This window comes from Lynx canadensis, chromosome F2 (assembly GCF_007474595.2).
Source record: "Lynx canadensis isolate LIC74 chromosome F2, mLynCan4.pri.v2, whole genome shotgun sequence".
NCBI classification, from domain to species: Eukaryota; Metazoa; Chordata; class Mammalia; order Carnivora; family Felidae; genus Lynx; species Lynx canadensis.
Genome location: NC_044320.2, coordinates 9,122,064 through 9,138,374, shown reverse-complemented (window position 1 = coordinate 9,138,374; position 16,311 = coordinate 9,122,064). Strand labels below are relative to the sequence as shown.

The 16,311-nt window shown below is 42.1% G+C and overlaps 1 protein-coding gene across 3 annotated transcripts in view; it reads left to right on the top strand.

Moving 5' to 3' along the window:
- The window catches only part of PHF20L1 (PHD finger protein 20 like 1), an 88,042-nt gene that overhangs the window by 67,488 nt on the left and 4,243 nt on the right, over positions 1–16,311 (top strand). For all 3 annotated transcript variants that reach the window (XM_030303839.1, XM_030303840.1, XM_030303838.1), the window contains 5 exons: positions 933–1,114; positions 2,114–2,213; positions 3,561–3,756; positions 14,232–14,598; positions 15,857–16,019. In XM_030303839.1, the coding sequence (XP_030159699.1) occupies positions 933–1,114; positions 2,114–2,213; positions 3,561–3,756; positions 14,232–14,598; positions 15,857–16,019 (1,008 nt within the window). The remainder of the gene's footprint in view (positions 1–932; positions 1,115–2,113; positions 2,214–3,560; positions 3,757–14,231; positions 14,599–15,856; positions 16,020–16,311) is intronic.

Genomic DNA, 16,311 nt, shown 5'->3' with positions numbered 1-16,311 from the left:
TCCTGCAAGATCTCTAGTGTCCGTCCTCATTTTTTCCCCTTGGTTATAAATATTTCCTTGTGTGTGCCTCAATTGTTTTTGTTTTTTCTCAATAGCCTGAGCAAAATTGTGGTCTTTGACATCAATGCTGGCACAAATACAAACCTAAAACCGGGCGTTTGAGTCAAATTCTATGTAGTGGTCCTCTATATAATCTAGTTTCTAGAATATACTTACTTTAAAAGATTTTTATCAAAGTGAAATTTTAAAACTTTGCAAATTCCTTAGGGAACTCAAGATCCCAGCTTAAGAAATACTGGTGAAGTCGTTAAGGTTAAGAACGCAGGCTTTGGAGTCAGGTAGTCCTGGTATGCAGTCGGCTTCACCATTAGCTGGCTACACTCCGCGAGCAAGTAATAGATCTTGTGTTTGGAGTGTTTGGTAGAGTATCTGGTGCATATTAAGTGCAGCGGTGGTTGATGATCCTGATCCTGTTAAGAATAGTAGCATTGATATCGGACTCCAGGCAGTCTCCTTCCCTTCACTGAAATGCCCACGTCTGTGGTACAGATAACGAAACCCGTTCTCTTTATAACCCGTGGTTCTTGGGAGGATCAAAAGGACTAACGTTTGTGAGAGCGTTTGAGAACTATGCATATTTAAGTTATCAATATCAACCTTGGCCATAAACTCTATAAGCACCAAGGCTAGGGGATCCTCTGCAAGTTACTTGTAATAGTGTATATGAGAAGACGCAAAGTCAGTCATAATTACCTTGGCCTCAAAAATCCTTTGTTTCTTTGTTTAGGGACAAGTGCTCTATTCTCATTTGTCTGCCCTTCCCTTCTAAATATTTAATAGCTTACAGTCACTTCCTTTAGCTCCTTTCTATCTGGAAAAGTGACACAAATATGGAAAAATACTTGCTGAGTTTACTTTTGTGTATGTTCTAGACTTATCGGATGTGGAATTCCTAGACGATTCTTCAACAGAGAGTTTACTTCTAAGTGGGGATGAGTACAATCAGGACTTCGATTCCACCAATTTTGAGGAATCTCAGGATGAAGATGATGCTCTTAATGAGATCGTGCGATGTATCTGTGAAATGGATGAGGAGAACGGCTTCATGATCCAGGTAACCCGTCTTCCCTGCCCTCCGGAGCCATTAACTTCAGGTGCTCAGCAAGTACAACCAGGGCTTCCGTGTTTGCCACTAACTGTCCTGTTGAAGACAGAGGTTTTCAACTTATCACAGCGTTTCAAGTCCCAGTAGTACTGGTGGGGAAATCTCTTCATCAAAGGAGTAGACGGCTGTCTCACCTGAGAGAGCTAGTGTTGAGTTTGAGGTCTTCAGGCTGAAATTCTGGAAGCCAGTCTTTGAAGCCATTAAGATGGCGAGCATCCGCGTTGAAGGGTAGAGCGTAGCAGCCCTTCTCTTCCTGGCCTGGGTCCCTGTTTAATAACATTGTGTCGTCACCTTCCCAGCCCTTCAACCTGCAGATCTGGAAATAAACGTGTCCACTCTTCTCAAAGTTTGTTGCGAGGATGAAGCGTTACCAACCACTGGTGTCTCCCTGTAGAAAGGGTATCTTTCTAGGAACAGGGAGAAGCATAACCCCATGTTCTGTGATGACATTTAGAAGATTTGGAAATGATGGTCATAGGAATGAAGAAAGAGTAATCTTTTTTCTCCCCCTTTTCAAAGGTTTTCTCAAATAAGGGAACTACAAATTTATAGCATCACCATACCGGTAATACTTGAAGTCACTGCTACAGGCACTCCTACGAACTTGCCTTTTAAAAAAAGTGCACTCTAATAGGCTGTTTTTAAGAGTTTTAAGGATGTAACTACCTTAAAATTAGTGGGAAATAAATGAGAGAACTAGTTTTATGATTTGTGTGTGTGTGTGGTTTAAGTAATATGTCAAGGTACGTTCTAATAGCTGTGGCAGGGGGAAGTTCGTGAAGCATTTGAGTGTTTCAGAAATAAAATGCATCCTGAATCCGCGTCCGCGTCGTAGCGCGGGGGGTGGGGCGGGGGGGGGCGGCAAGAGCCTCACGGGCGGGGAGGGGGCGTGGCTTCCTCGCTGGGGAGCAGCCCAGTGACCGCAGGCGCCCCTGTGTTTTCTCACAGTGCGAAGAGTGTCTGTGCTGGCAGCACAGCGTGTGCATGGGGCTCCTGGAGGAGAGCATCCCCGAGCAGTACGTCTGCTACATCTGCAGGGACCCTCCCGGTAAGCCCGAGCCCCGTGTCGGGGGCTGGACGCTTGAAGATCTGGGTCCCAGCCGGTGGTGTGCCGGCCGCAGGAGACACCGCTACTTGGCCGGGCCGGTTGCATTCTGCTTCTGCGTCAGCGTCTTTAAATATTTTTCACTCTCTGTTACAGTTTTATTTTCCATGTTAATGACCTAGGCCAAAACATTCGCCTCATTTCCCACCGCCTTTCCGGGGCAGAGTTAGGACTTTCTCTGGGAGAAGAATTCACCCCTTCGTGTGTCCCTGTGTATTGATTTCTAGATAGGTTCCTGTGTGACTGTTTGAGTGGAACTGTATTCGAGTGTGCACTCCTCATGATGTGGCTTGAAGAAAGTTCCCGAACATGCTGCGTATCCGACTAATTTTGGTAGATGGGATCTCAGGCTCTCCCGTTGGGTCCCTTTATCTTGCCGAGGAGGCAGCCGGGGCTCAGAGGGTTGGCTGCGTGCCGTGTGCACAGACCCGAGATGGAAACCGGTGCCCTTCGCCTCCCTCTCCAGCACCTTCTTCCATCTAGAGGCTCTTTGAGTAGCAAGGTTTTGCATATTATGTACACATTCAGCTGCCCAGGCAGAAAATAACTAGGTATTCTCAAATAAAAGCCTACCGAATTGTTCTCTTGTCTATCTTTAAAACAAAAACAAAAACAAAAACAAAAAAGTAACATTAAGAAGCTGGAGAATGATTCAGAGCTATATGAATGTAGACATCAGTTTACTCATTCAGCAGCATTTATTGGATGCCTTCTCTTTGCCAAATGCTGGTAAGAGGTAAGAGGATTGATTCTAAGCAAGCCTTCCACTGTCTCATAGTACAGTGGGGGTCACAGACACATAAGCAACTAGCTTAATAGGATACAGTTAGTATGGATGGTGAAAATACAAGATTCTACAGGGCCCTGTGAGATCTTGGAAAGGGGTTCGAACATCCACTTAAGCAAGTCTCTGTATTTCATCCAGTTCAAAACAAATGTGAGTGAGAAACAGGCACCCCATCTAGTTTCTCTCCAGCCCTCTCGACCTTTCTAGAAGACAGATAACAGATATGTAAAAAATGGGAAGCAGTACACTCAGGGTTCTTTGCAGGTGTCCTCAGCCCCTGACCACATACATCCCTAACGGACCGTGTTCTTAGCGGGCGGAAAATCTGAAAGTGCCGGGGAGCATCACAGCGCCAGCTCCTCAGAACACTGTCTTGCTCTTTCGAATTTGCTCTTAGCACTAGAGCTCCCCTTGCTTTCTGAATGATGTCAGTGGGATGACAGTGGAAGGGGAATCTGAGTAAGTGGGATCCTTTGTCATTTGAATGTCCCCTTCATCTGCAGGTCAGAGGTGGAGTGCAAAATACCGCTATGATAAGGATTGGTTGGATAACGGGAGAATGTGCGGGTTATCATTTTTGAAGGAAAATTATTCTCATCTCAATGCCAAAAAGATAGTTTCCACACACCACCTGCTTGCTGATGTCTATGGAGTCACGGAAGTCCTGCACGGGCTACAGCTGAAGATTGGAATTCTGAAGTAAGTGAGGAGAGCTGGGGGTCACAGGCGGCATGTATCCTAATCCAGAGTAGTCGTCAGCCTCTGGAAGGTTCAGATTAGCAGCTTGGAAGACAGAAGAGATATTTGAATACATTTCGTCTTTAAAAAAAGGAAAGATGAATAACTTTTTGGATGAATAGCTGTCTTGTGCCTGTTGTCCTGGAATAAACAAACATGGTTGAAAGTAAATACTGCATCAGTGTTTCAACAAGTGATAGTCCCTGCCCCACTGTTCTGTGTGCTCGCCACATGCACAAAAGTAAGTGCAGTTGCTTGGCGAACCCTATATTTCATGTCCTCCTTCAGGAATGGTGTCAAGATGAAGTAGGTTTAATAGTATAGTTTTTAATTACTTTAGGGTTGACTTTGGAGGGAACAGGTCATATAATCCATCCCTGTGCTGTGCACCGAAGGTGTTTTAGTCATCGCAGACAATTTTCCCTTAAAACAGCCCCCAAACCTGAGCCTCCTCAAGTAACAACAGGGTGTTCTCGAAGTCCTTGTTTTCAGTTCTTCCTAATTCCTGGCTAGAGTCCCTCTTTAAAAAAAAATATTTTATATAAAAACAGGATGATTCCCTGGTTCTTCACAAGATTTTCTTCATTTCGACTCAACTTGCCTGGACCAGAAACTTGTCCTTTCCCCTTCTTCTATCCCCGTCCAGGTTTCACCTCAACTTTGTGCGTCAAGGGCACTTGGCCATTGTAGTTGCTTAACACGGTTCAGTGCGTTCCTGTGTCTCTTCATACTCCCAGCCCAGGCTGTTCTGTTCACATGCATGATTGTCATACTTCTGAGTTCCCTGCGGCTCTGGTCTCGCACTCTTTGAGTTCATCCTTCTTACTCTTGCCACTGTGAGCTTAGTAAAAGATGAATATGAGCTTGTCTTTGAGCTTCGTATCCCACCGTGCCTTCCCGGGGCCCAGCGGACGAAGTCTGAGCTCTCCGGCACGCACTCTGAGTCCTTCCCTGGGACCGTTCAGTTTTGTTGCCTAGTCTTTCCTCCCCCAGTGGTTTTCCCCAAACATCGCAGCTCTACCAGACCATAATCCCTGGATGAAGCCTGCTGTTCCATAGGTACGGCCCTTCCATGCCCACACCCAGAGCAGCCTTCAGCCGTCTTTCTGGCAGATGCCTTTTCACGATACCTGCCTGGCCAGGGCTGATCACACCCTCTTGGCAGGCTGCCTGCACCCTCGTGTCGGCGTGCGCTTCGGTGCACTTTGTTCCCCATGTTTGTCTCCTCATACTAAACAGGAGTTCCTTTAAGGGGGGGCTTGGGCCTCATTTCATCCTGGTACTTAGTGTGGGGCTAAGTCCTCAGTGATTGTGCCTTGAATGTGATTTGCTTCTGTTGTATGTCATGAATCCGAATGTGGATTTCTTTATAAAAAGGCCATGCAAATGCTAAGACTCAAGGGAGGAATGAACTTATTAAACTAATAAAGCTTTTGTTTAAAAGCCCAGTTGTAGGGGCACCTGGCGGGCTCAGTTATAAGAGCACATGACTCCTTTTCTTTTTTCTTTTATTTATTTTTATTGCTACTTACATTTAATGTTACTAGGTAATCTGCATTTAACTTTTTTATGATTATGAAAATGTACACACACACATAATAGTGCAGTGAACCTCCATATACTCATAACTTTTTTTTTTTTTTTTTTTTCAACGTTTATTTATTTTTGGGACAGAGAGAGACAGAGCATGAACGGGGGAGGGGCAGAGAGAGAGGGAGACACAGAATCGGAAACAGGCTCCAGGCTCCGAGCCATCAGCCCAGAGCCTGACGCGGGGCTCGAACTCACGGACCGCGAGATCGTGACCTGGCTGAAGTCGGACGCTTAACCGACTGCGCCACCCAGGCGCCCCTATACTCATAACTTAACTTCAACAATAATCGTATCTTGCCACAGATTCATCTATTTTTGTCCTTTGCTGAAGTATTTCATTTCATTTTATTATTTCTTTTTTTTTTTCCTTGTCTCAGGTTTTTTGTTTTTTGTTTTTTTTTTTTTTAAATAATTTATTGTCAAGTTAGCTAACATACAGTGTAGTTTTGGCTTCAGGAGTAGATTCCTGTGAATCATCACTTACATACAACATCCAGTGCTCATCCCAACAGGTGTCCTCCTCAGTGCCCATCTCCTATTTTCCTTGCCCCCCCACAGCCTCCCCCCCCCAATCAACCCTCAGTTTGTTCTCTGCATTTAAGAGCCTCTTATCATTTGCCTCCCTCTCTGTTTATAACTTATTTTTCCTTCCCTTCCCCCATGGTCTTCTGTTAAGTTTCTCAGTTTTCACATAGGAGTGAAAACATGCTGTCTTTTTCTGACTTATTTCACTTAGCATAATACCCTCCATTTCTATCCATATTATTGAAAATGGCAAGATTTCATTCTTTCTCATTGCTGAGTAGTATTCCTGTGTGTGTGTGTGTGTGTGTGTGTGTGTGTGTGTGTGTGTGTGTATCACATCTTCTTTATCCATTCATCAGTTGATGGACATTTGAGCTCTTCCCATAATTTGGCTGTTGTTGATAGTGCTGCTATAAACATTGGGGTACATGTGCTCCTACAAATCAGCATTTTTGTATCTTTCGGATGAATACCTACTAGTGCAATTGCTGGGTTGTAGGATAGTTCTATGTTTAATTTTTTGAGAAACCTCCATGCTGTTTTCCAGTAACAGTGCACGAGGATTCCCCTTTCTCCACATCCTTGCCAGCATCTGTTGTTTCCTGAGTTGTTAATTTTAGCCACTCTGACCAGTGTGAGGTAGTATCTCATTGTGGTTTTGATTTGTATTTCCCTGATGATGAGTGCTGTTGAGCCTCTTTTCATGTGTCTGTTGGCCATGTGGATGTGTTCCTTAGAAAAGTGATTATTCATGTCTTCTGTCCATTTCTTCACTGGATTGTTTTTCGGGTGTTGAGTTTGGTAAGTTCTTTATAGATTTTTGATATGTCATTTGCGAATATCTTCTCCCATTCTGTCAGTTGCCTTTTAGCTTTGTTGATTGTTTCCTTTGCTGTGCAGAAGATTTTTATCTTGATCAGGTCCCAATAGTTCATTTTTGCTTTTATTTCTCTTGCCTTCAGAGATGTGTCAAGTAAGAAGTTGCTGTGGCTGAGGTTAAAGAGGTTGTTGCTTGTTTTCTCCTCTAGGGTTTTGATGGTTTCCTGTCTTACATTTAGGTCTTTTATCCATTTTGAGTTTATTTTTGTGTATGGTGTAAGAAAGTGGTCCAGATTCATTCTTCTGCATATTGCTGTCCAGTTCTCCCAGCACCATTTGCCAAAGAGACCGTCTTTATTCCATTGGATACTGTTTCCTGCTTTGTCGAAGGTTAGTTGGCCATACATGTGTGGGTCCATTTCTGGGTTCTCTATTCCACTGATTTATGGGTCTACCATGGGTCTATGGTGTATGGTATTTGTGCCAATACCATACTGTCTTGATGATTACAGCCTTGTAGTAGAGGCTAATGTCCGGGATTGTGATGCCTCCAGCTTTGGTTTTCCTTTTCAATATTACTTGGGCTATTCGGGATCTTTTCTGGTTCCATACAAATTTTAGGACTGTTTGTTCTAGCTCTGTGAAGAATTCTGGCGTTATTTTGATAGGGATTGCACTGAATGTGTAGATTGTTTTGGGTAGTATTGACATTTTTACGATATTTATTCTTCCAGTCCCTGAGCACGGAATGTTTTTCCATTTCTTTGTCTTCTTCAGTTTCTTTCATAAGCTTTCTATTGTTTTCAGCATACAGATCTTTTACCTCTTTGGTTAGGTTTATTTTTAGGTATTTTATGGTTCTTGGTACAATTGTAAGTGGGATTGATTCCTTGATATCTCTTTCTGTTGCTTTATTGTGTATAGAAATGCAGCTGATTTCTCTACATTGACTTAATATCCTGCAACTTTGCTGAATTCATGTATCAGTTCTAGCAGATTTTTGGTGGAGTCTTTTGGGTTTTCCATGTAGAGTATCATGTTGTCTGTGAAAAGTGAAAGTTTGACTTCTTCTTTGCCAATTTCGATGCCTTTATTTCATTTTGTTATCTGATTGTTGAGGCTGGGACTTCCAACACTGTGGTGAGAGTGGAAATCCGTGTCGTGTTCCTGATCTCAGGGGGAAAGCTCTCGGTTTTTCCCCATTGAGGATGATATTAGCTGTGGGCCTTTCATATATGTCTTTTATGATGTTAAGGCATGTTCCTTCTGTCTCAACTTTCTTGAGGGTTTTTATTAAGACAGGATGCTGTATTTTGTCAAATGCTTTTTCTGCATCTATTGACAGGATCATATGATTCTTATTCTTTCTTCTATTAATGGGATGTATCACATTGATTTGTGAATATTAAGTCAGCCCTGCAGATCAAGAATGAACCCCACTTGATCATGGTGAATAATTCTTTTAATATACTGTTGAATTTGATTTACTAGTATCTTATTGAGAATTTTTGCATCCATGATCATCAGGGATATTGGCCTGTAATTCTCCTTTTTACTGGGATTTTTGTCTGGTTTGGGAATCAAGGTAATGTTGGCTTCATAGAATGAGTCTGGGAGCTTTCCTTCCGTGTCTATTTTTCTGGAACAGCTTGAGAAGAATAGGTATGAACTCTGCTTTAAATGTCTGGTAGAATTCCCCTTGGAAGCCGTTTGGGCCAGGGCTCTTATTCGTTGGGAGATTTTTGATAACTGTTTCAATTTCTTCGCTGGTTATGGGGTCTGTTCAAATTTCCTATTTCTTCCCATTTGAGTTTTGGTAGTGTGTGGGTATCTAGGAATTTGTCCATGTCTTCCAGATTGTCCAGTTTGTGGGCATACAATTTTTCATAGTATTCTCTCATAATTGTTTGTATTCTTGTGGTGTTCGTTGTGATCTCTCGTCTTTTCATTCGTGGTTCTATCTATTTGGGTTCTCTCTCTTCTTAGAAGTCTGGCTAGGGGTTTATCGATTTTGTTTATTCTTTCAAAAAACCAGCTCTTAGATTCATGGATCTGTTCTATTTTTTTTTGGATTCTATTTTGTTTATTTCTGTTCTAATCTTTATTATTTCTCTTCTTCTGCTGGCTTTGGGCTTTCTTTGCTGCTCTGTTTCTAGTTCCTTTTGATGTGAGGTTAGGTTCTGCATTTGGGATCTTTCTTGCTTTTTGAGATAGGCCTGGTTTGCAATGTATTTTCCTCCTAGGACTGCCTTTGCTGCATCCCAAAGGGTTTGGACTGTCATGTTTTCATTTTCATTTGCTTCCATATATTTTTAACTTTTTTTTCAATTTCCCAGTTGACCCATTCATTCTTTAGTAGGATGTTCTTTAATCTCCATGCATTTTTCTTGTGGTTGGTTGCAAGTTTCGTTGCGTTGTGATCTGAAAATATGCATGGTATGATCTCAATCCTTTTATATTTGTTGAGGGCTGTTTTGTGACCTAGGCTGTTATGTGATCTGTTTTAGAACATGTTTCATGTGCACTTGAGAAGAATGTGTATTCTGCTGCTTTTGGATGAAAAGTTCTAAATATATCTGTTAAGACAATCTGGTCCAGTATATCGTTCAAGGCCGTTGTTTCATTATTGATTTTCTGTCTGTATGATCTGTCCATTGTTATAAATGGAGCATTAAAGTCACCCACAATTACAGTATTATTATCAATAAGTTAGCTGTTGTTTGTAATTAATTGTTTTATATATTTGAGTGCTTCATATATTTATTTACAATTGTTTATAATTGTTGGGTCTTCTTGATGGATAGACCCCTTAATTATGATATAATGTCCTTCTTCATCTCCTGTTAGTCTTTGGTTTAAAATCTAATTTGTCTGATACAAGTATGGCTACTCCAGCTTTCTTTTGACTTCCAGTAGCATGATAGGTGGTTCTCCATCCCCTCGCTTTCAATCTGCCTGTGTCCTCAGGTCTAAAATGGGTCTCTTGTAGACAGCATATAGATGGATCTTGGTTTTTTATCTATTCTGATACCCTAGGTCTTCTGATTGGGGCATTTAGTCCATTTACTTTCAGAATGACTATTGAAAGATACGGATTTAGTGTCGTGTTATCTGTAGGTTTTGTGCTTGTGGTGATGTCTGTGGTCCTTTGTAGTCTTTGCTGCTTTCCACTCACAGAGTTCCCCCGTAGGATCTCCTGCAGTGCTGGTTTAGTGGTTTAGTTTTTGTTTGGGAAAGCCTTTATCTCTCCTATCCTCAATGACAGCCTTGCTGGATAAAGGGTTTTTGGCTGCATATTTTTCCTATTCAGCACATTGAATATTTCCTGCCACTCCCTTCTGGCCTGCCACATTTCCATGGACCGGTCTGCTACTACCCTTATGTGTCTGCCCTTATAGATTAAGTCCCGTTTGTCCCTAGCCACTTTCAGAATTTTTGTCTTTGTATTTTGGCGGTTTCACTATGATATGTCATGTTGTTGACATGTTTTTGTTGATTTTGAAGGCAGTTCTCTGTGCCTCCTGGACTTGGATGTCTGCTTCCTTCCCCAGATTAGGGAAGTTCTCAGCTATAGCTTGTTCAGATAAACCTTATTATGAGGTTTATTATGTTTCATTGAATCACTTAGGTCTCTAATTCTTCCCTTGTGGTCTAGTCATTTCCTGTCCCTCCTTCTCTCAGTTTCATCATTTTCCATATCTTTATCTTCTATTCTGACCTCTGCTTCTTCCATCCTTGTTGTCACTGCATCTAGTTTATTTTGCATCACATTTATAGCGTTTCTTAATTCGTTGTGAGTCTTTCTTAGGTCCTTGATCTCCGCAGCTAGAGATTCTCTGCTGTCTTCTATGCTTTTTGCAAGCCCAGCTATTAGTCTTAATGACTATTGTTCTAAATCCATGTTCAGATACATTTTTTATATCTGTTTTGAGCAGTTTTCTGGTTGTCATTTCTTCCTGGAATTTCTTTTGAGAATTCTTCTGTTTTGTCATTTTGGCTAGTTTTCTTTTATGTGTTTTAATAGCTTGTTATGCGTCCTATACCTGCGAGCACTACTATATTAAAAAGGGGTCATACACTGTCCAGGGCCTGGCCCTTCAGGAGGTGTTTTTGGAATGTCTTGCATGCTCCCTGTTGTTGTGACTCTGTTTGCATTATTTCCCTACTCATAGTGGTGGTTTGGACCTTCCACCAGCTGTGCTTTGATTTGTTTCTTGAAGTAACCCTGGGAAAAAATGGGAAAAGGTGGAGGAGGGGCTGGAAGAAGCCTTATCCCATACAAAGAGAGAGATGACAGAGGTGGAAAAAAAAGACCAGGCAGAGAATCAAAGAAACTATAAGGCTTAATCCAGAGAGAGAGAGGAAAATAAAGAAGGAGTTACAGAAAAGGTGTAAAAAGAATAGAGTAAAATGCCTGATTAAACAGACAACCCGAACAGAGAAAGAAACATAAAGAAAAACACACACACACACACACACGCACACACACGCACACACATTCAAAATAAGAATTGACCAAAAATCAAATCAGAAAATGCAAAACTGCAGGACAGTTGGGTGTCGCTGCCTGGGACTGGCGTCTGTGCTGGTCTGGAGGAGGGTCCGTCTGGTTTGGTCAGTGTCAGTCTCTCGTAGATACGCAGTTACCGGGCACAGAGGGGTGAGGTTCCCCCCTCCACTGCGGGGCCGCTGTCCTGTTTCCTGAAACTCCACCTTGTTGGTGACGGGGAGAAAAATGGCAACACCCCAGTCTATCCTCCCTCTACAGGGTGTCCCAAACCACACTCTTCAGGCTGTCCTCTCAGTGCTGCGCAGGCACGGGTAGCCCGTTTGTCCTGCTCCACAGTCTCTCGTGCCTCCCAGGCGCTTGGCTGAGATTAAAATCCTGATGTCTTAAAGGATCCCGCTCTACGTGGCCTGGTTCTCCAGAACCATAGCGCCACTCCCCTAGTCGACAATGGGCCTCTGGCTGGCGCCTGTGGGGTCTTTTGTCCTGACCCAGTATACCCTCTTCCCACAGTACTCAAGGGAGGGGACTGCTCTCTCCCAGTGTGCCCCCAGATCATTACAGAACCCCGGGGCCAGCTCCTTTTCCCTCTAGGGGCACGCGCACGGTGGGCTCGGGTCCGGACCATGTCGTGCAACCCTGAAAACTCTGATCTTCATTCCTGAGGCTGTAGTTTTCATTCTGTCTGTGGTCCAGAGAGGTTTTTCTCTTGTCCAAACACAACCCCACTCTTCCACAGCCTCTCTTTCTCTTCCTTTTGTTTCTCCATCAAAGGGGTTCCCTTTTCTCCATGCCTACGCCACATGTTTTATCTCTCCCAATTTTCAAACACCCACCTCTGTCCTGCCAAGCTGTCTCCTGACACCCGGGAAGATGTTTCTGTCACTCTGCAGCCTGGGTTCCTGGAATTCCAAGTGTTCTGACCTCAATACTGCTGTGTTTGAGGGATGAGAGAAATTCCAATTCCTCTACTTCTCCACCGTCTTGACTCTCCTTTGTTCAGTGTATTTGCATGTGCACACAAGCCGGGGAAGGGGCAGAGAGAGAGAGAGCAAGAAAGGGAGAGAGAATCCCAAGCAGGCTCCACGCTGTTAGCACCGAGCCAGATGCGGGACTCCAACCCACGAACTGTGAGATCATGACCTGAGCTGAAACCAAGAGTTGTACACTCAACGACTGAGCCACCCAGGTTCCCCGAAGAGCATGCGACTCTTGATCTCAGGGTTGTGAGTTCGAGCCCCATGTTGGGTGTAGGGATTACTTAAAAAAAAAAAAAAAAGTAAACTTAAAAGATGAAGGCCTGGTTGTCCTTGATAGGAATTTGAATTTCAATGCATTCATTCTTTCAATAAGGATTTAAACGGGACCAATTTGGCCTCATGTCTGTGGCCTCTCTTTATGTTAATATTTCTAATGATACAAATTGTTGTCATTAGCTATTTATTGAAAGTCTGAAAATAAAGTCTACTTCATGCCAGAAATCGGTGCTTTCATACGAGATTTTATTTAATCCTTAAAATAAGCCTGAAAAATAGATCCTACCTCATTTGATAGGTGGGTAGTCAAAGACAGAGGTTATGTAACTTGTCTAGGATCCTCAGTGGCACAGTAGGATTCGACCCACTGGACCGTTAGACTATAAAACCAGGTTTCTGCTATGTCTCTTACTGGCTAAGAATTTTAGTGTTTTCTGTTACTAAATTATTAAGGGTTCAAAAGTTAAAATTTATAATTTCAGAAATAATACTTGGGTATTAGAAGAAAACTAATTTGACCCCTGGGTATTTATCTAATCTGGAAATAATTCACAAACATTATTGAGCCTTCTGAAAGGTTTATGCCTTTTGAATATCCTCCTTTCTTACCACCTCTGATGAAAGAATTCCTGTGTACTCAATGAAGGATTTTAATGATGAATTAACTGTGCAGTATCACATGCTCACATGTTTAGAGAGGATGGGGGTAGATAAAAGGATGTCATTGTAGACTGTTGGTGAGGGTGTAATTAGTACAACCTCTTTGGAGGCCACTTGGGCAGTTACTTCCCAATTTAAGACGTGTACCCATTATCCAGCCGCTCCATATCTGACTGAAAGTCCCCACTTGTGCGCAGTGATCACACAAACACGCACGCACGTCGGTAGGTGGGGGATTGGCTGGTGAGCCCAGACTGCGGCACATTGATACTGTTCAGCTACTAGAGTTAAGGGAAACGTCTGTGTCCTGATGTGGCAAGCTGCCCACATGTGTCATATGCAAAGAAGGCAAATTGAGAGCCCCATGTGTGTAAAAAGAGAAAGTGTATGCTTACCCCTTTAAAAAGAGAAATTAAACCAAAAGTAGAAATTCTTTGTCAGACCTATAGTTAAAAAAATAAATAGGTAAAATATAATTTTATGTATAGAAATTTTATGTATAGAAAATGTCTGAAAGGTTATGCCTCAGTTTTTTTTATGATTGCCACGCAGGGAGGTTTTTCCTTTGTACACATTTATTGCCTGAATGTTTTATCAGGAGCAAGTATCACTTTTTGATCAAAGGAAGCTGTTAAAATGACTCACATAAAAGTTTTTCATGCCGTACAATTTTAAAAAATCCAGTGAAAAGTCAGAAAAAGAAGTGCACATATATCAAGTATTGCTGTGAACTGTCCACAGAATTACATTCACCATTGCTTTTCTTCTACCTCAGTATTATTTCTGTAAAATCGTGAGAATTCCAACTTTGGCTTAAGTTCTGGGGCAGGTTAACCTAAAGCATACGTCTGCTTTTGTCTAGAGTCCCTGCCCTCTTCCTAACCCGGTTCCCTGGGTGGGAGTCTAGGTTTTCAGTGGGGAAGTGGGGTCACTCTGCCTGAGCGCGCACACTTGGTGTGAAACGTCAGTCTGCCTGAGCACGCACACTTGGTGTGAAACAGGCACGGACAATGTATCATCCTACATTCTGAAACTTGTCTTTTCCTGAACTGCTCTTTCTCCAACTTTGTTGTAAGGAATAAACATCATCCCGACCTCCATCTCTGGGCTTGTTCTGGAAAGCGAAAAGACCAAGATCAAGGAATTGCGGGGGTAGAGAAAAAAATGACAGCACAAGACACAGGGAGTGTTGAGGAGAAGAAATACCATGTTCAGAACCATAAAGAACCACCTCGTGTGCCCCTAAAAATGGAAGGAACTTACATAACAAGTGAGCACAGCTACCAAAAGCCACAAAATTTTGGTCAAGACTGCAAATCTCTCGCAGACCCTGGGAGCTCAGACGACGACGATGTTAGCAGTTTTGAAGAAGAACAAGAATTCCGCAGGAAAGATAAAAACCGTTCACAGTATTCAGTGAAAGAAGATGGGATGCCTGACAAGGTAGAACTATCTCATTTGTTTTGGCTTGGAAGATAGGATAGAATGTAGGAAAATTTTCTAAAATCAAACAACTGAATTCCCAGTAAAATTATGCTTATATTTCCAAGTTCACGGGTGCCTGGTTAGGGTGAAAACATCTTTTGCTTCTCTATAAGAAAACACTGGCCATTTGAACATTTAATTATCCCCTAGTTCAGGATTGTAGATGCAGTCAACTCTTGCCCTAACCAAAGTCTCAGTTTTATAAATGCACTTAGATGCCTCCGAAAACCACGAGCCACAGTTTTTTCCAAATGAAGTTGTCTGTGTGTGAGAATGCGTGCATGCGTGCAGGTGTGTATATGTTAATATAATTTGTCTGCTCTTTTTGTGTGTTTCAGATAAAAGATGGTACTCCAACCTTTTTAAAACTATAGCACATTTGTGTCTGCGTATCAATTCCATTAGGCGATACAGTGGGTCCTTATAGCTCTTTGTACACTGAGTATTTATAAACTTCTTTCCTAGTCACAGGGATTGTCTTAGTGATGCCGTTTCCTCATTTTTCATTGATTTTCAGCTAGTAATGCCACTAAAATAATCCTTTATTTTTCTGGCCTATTTCATCAAGAAATCACGGTAAATAAATTTGGGAAGCTTACATTTCCTGATATTTGTGGCAAATTATTTTGTGAAATGCATATCCCTTTTATGAAATGAATTCTTCCTGGTGAGTCTCAGTTCAGATTTTCTGTGTATGTGTTAAGCAGTTTACACTTTTTTTTAAGTTTTTAAAAGATTCTTAACTTTCTCTTGCCTCATTGATTTAATTGCAGCAGTTAATTACAGCCTACAGTTAATTTGACTTTAAACTGGCCTTTGCCAGTTTTCATGATTTTTCCGTCATTGCTTTCTGCCTTCACTCCACTTATGTCCTTAGTTTGGATTAATCGAAGAAGGGGTCAGTCTAAAATTAGCTGGGCTTTTTAGTTACAGAGTATCATTAGCGACTTCATTTCTTTAGCATGTTTTATTGAATGACTTCCACCCTGTGTGGCCCTGTGCGAGGCATCGTGGAGAGACATGGAAGGCATTTTTGCTCTTCTAAGGACCAGCAGATAAAATGTAATTTTATGCTAGCACTTCCTTTAAGACTGTTCTGTGAGTCAGGTTGGATTTCACTGATCATTGTGGTAATGAGGTGTTTCATGCTGTCTTTCCCGTTATGACATTATATTTCGCCCCATCTGGTTTTTTTCCCAATGGTTCTTTGGAGAAGAATCCAGCTGAAAGGAACACGGTATTTATTTATAACGATAAAAAGAGCACTGACGACTCAGGACACGCACATCTTCAGTGGCAGCTCAATCTCCTTACACACATAGAGAATGTCCAGAAAGAAGTTGCCAGCAGGATGGACCTAATAGAAAAAGAAGTCGATGGTAATTTTAAGAAAGAACTAAAATACAGTGACTCTAGTATGTCAAGTGTTCGTTGTTGTTACAGAGACATTATGTGAAGTGTTATGTGAATTACGGGGTGGGAACTGTAGATCCTGTCTGTCCTGATGGGGCGTCTTGCTCATTTACATCTCATTTAACACAGATGGCATTTGGGGCATTTTAGGCTGAAGACAGTACGACTGGATATTATCTTGGGTTTTTTTAAGTTGGGTATTTATTGGACTTTGAGACACAGAATAGATGAACATAAGGGAGGGGAAGCAAAAATAAG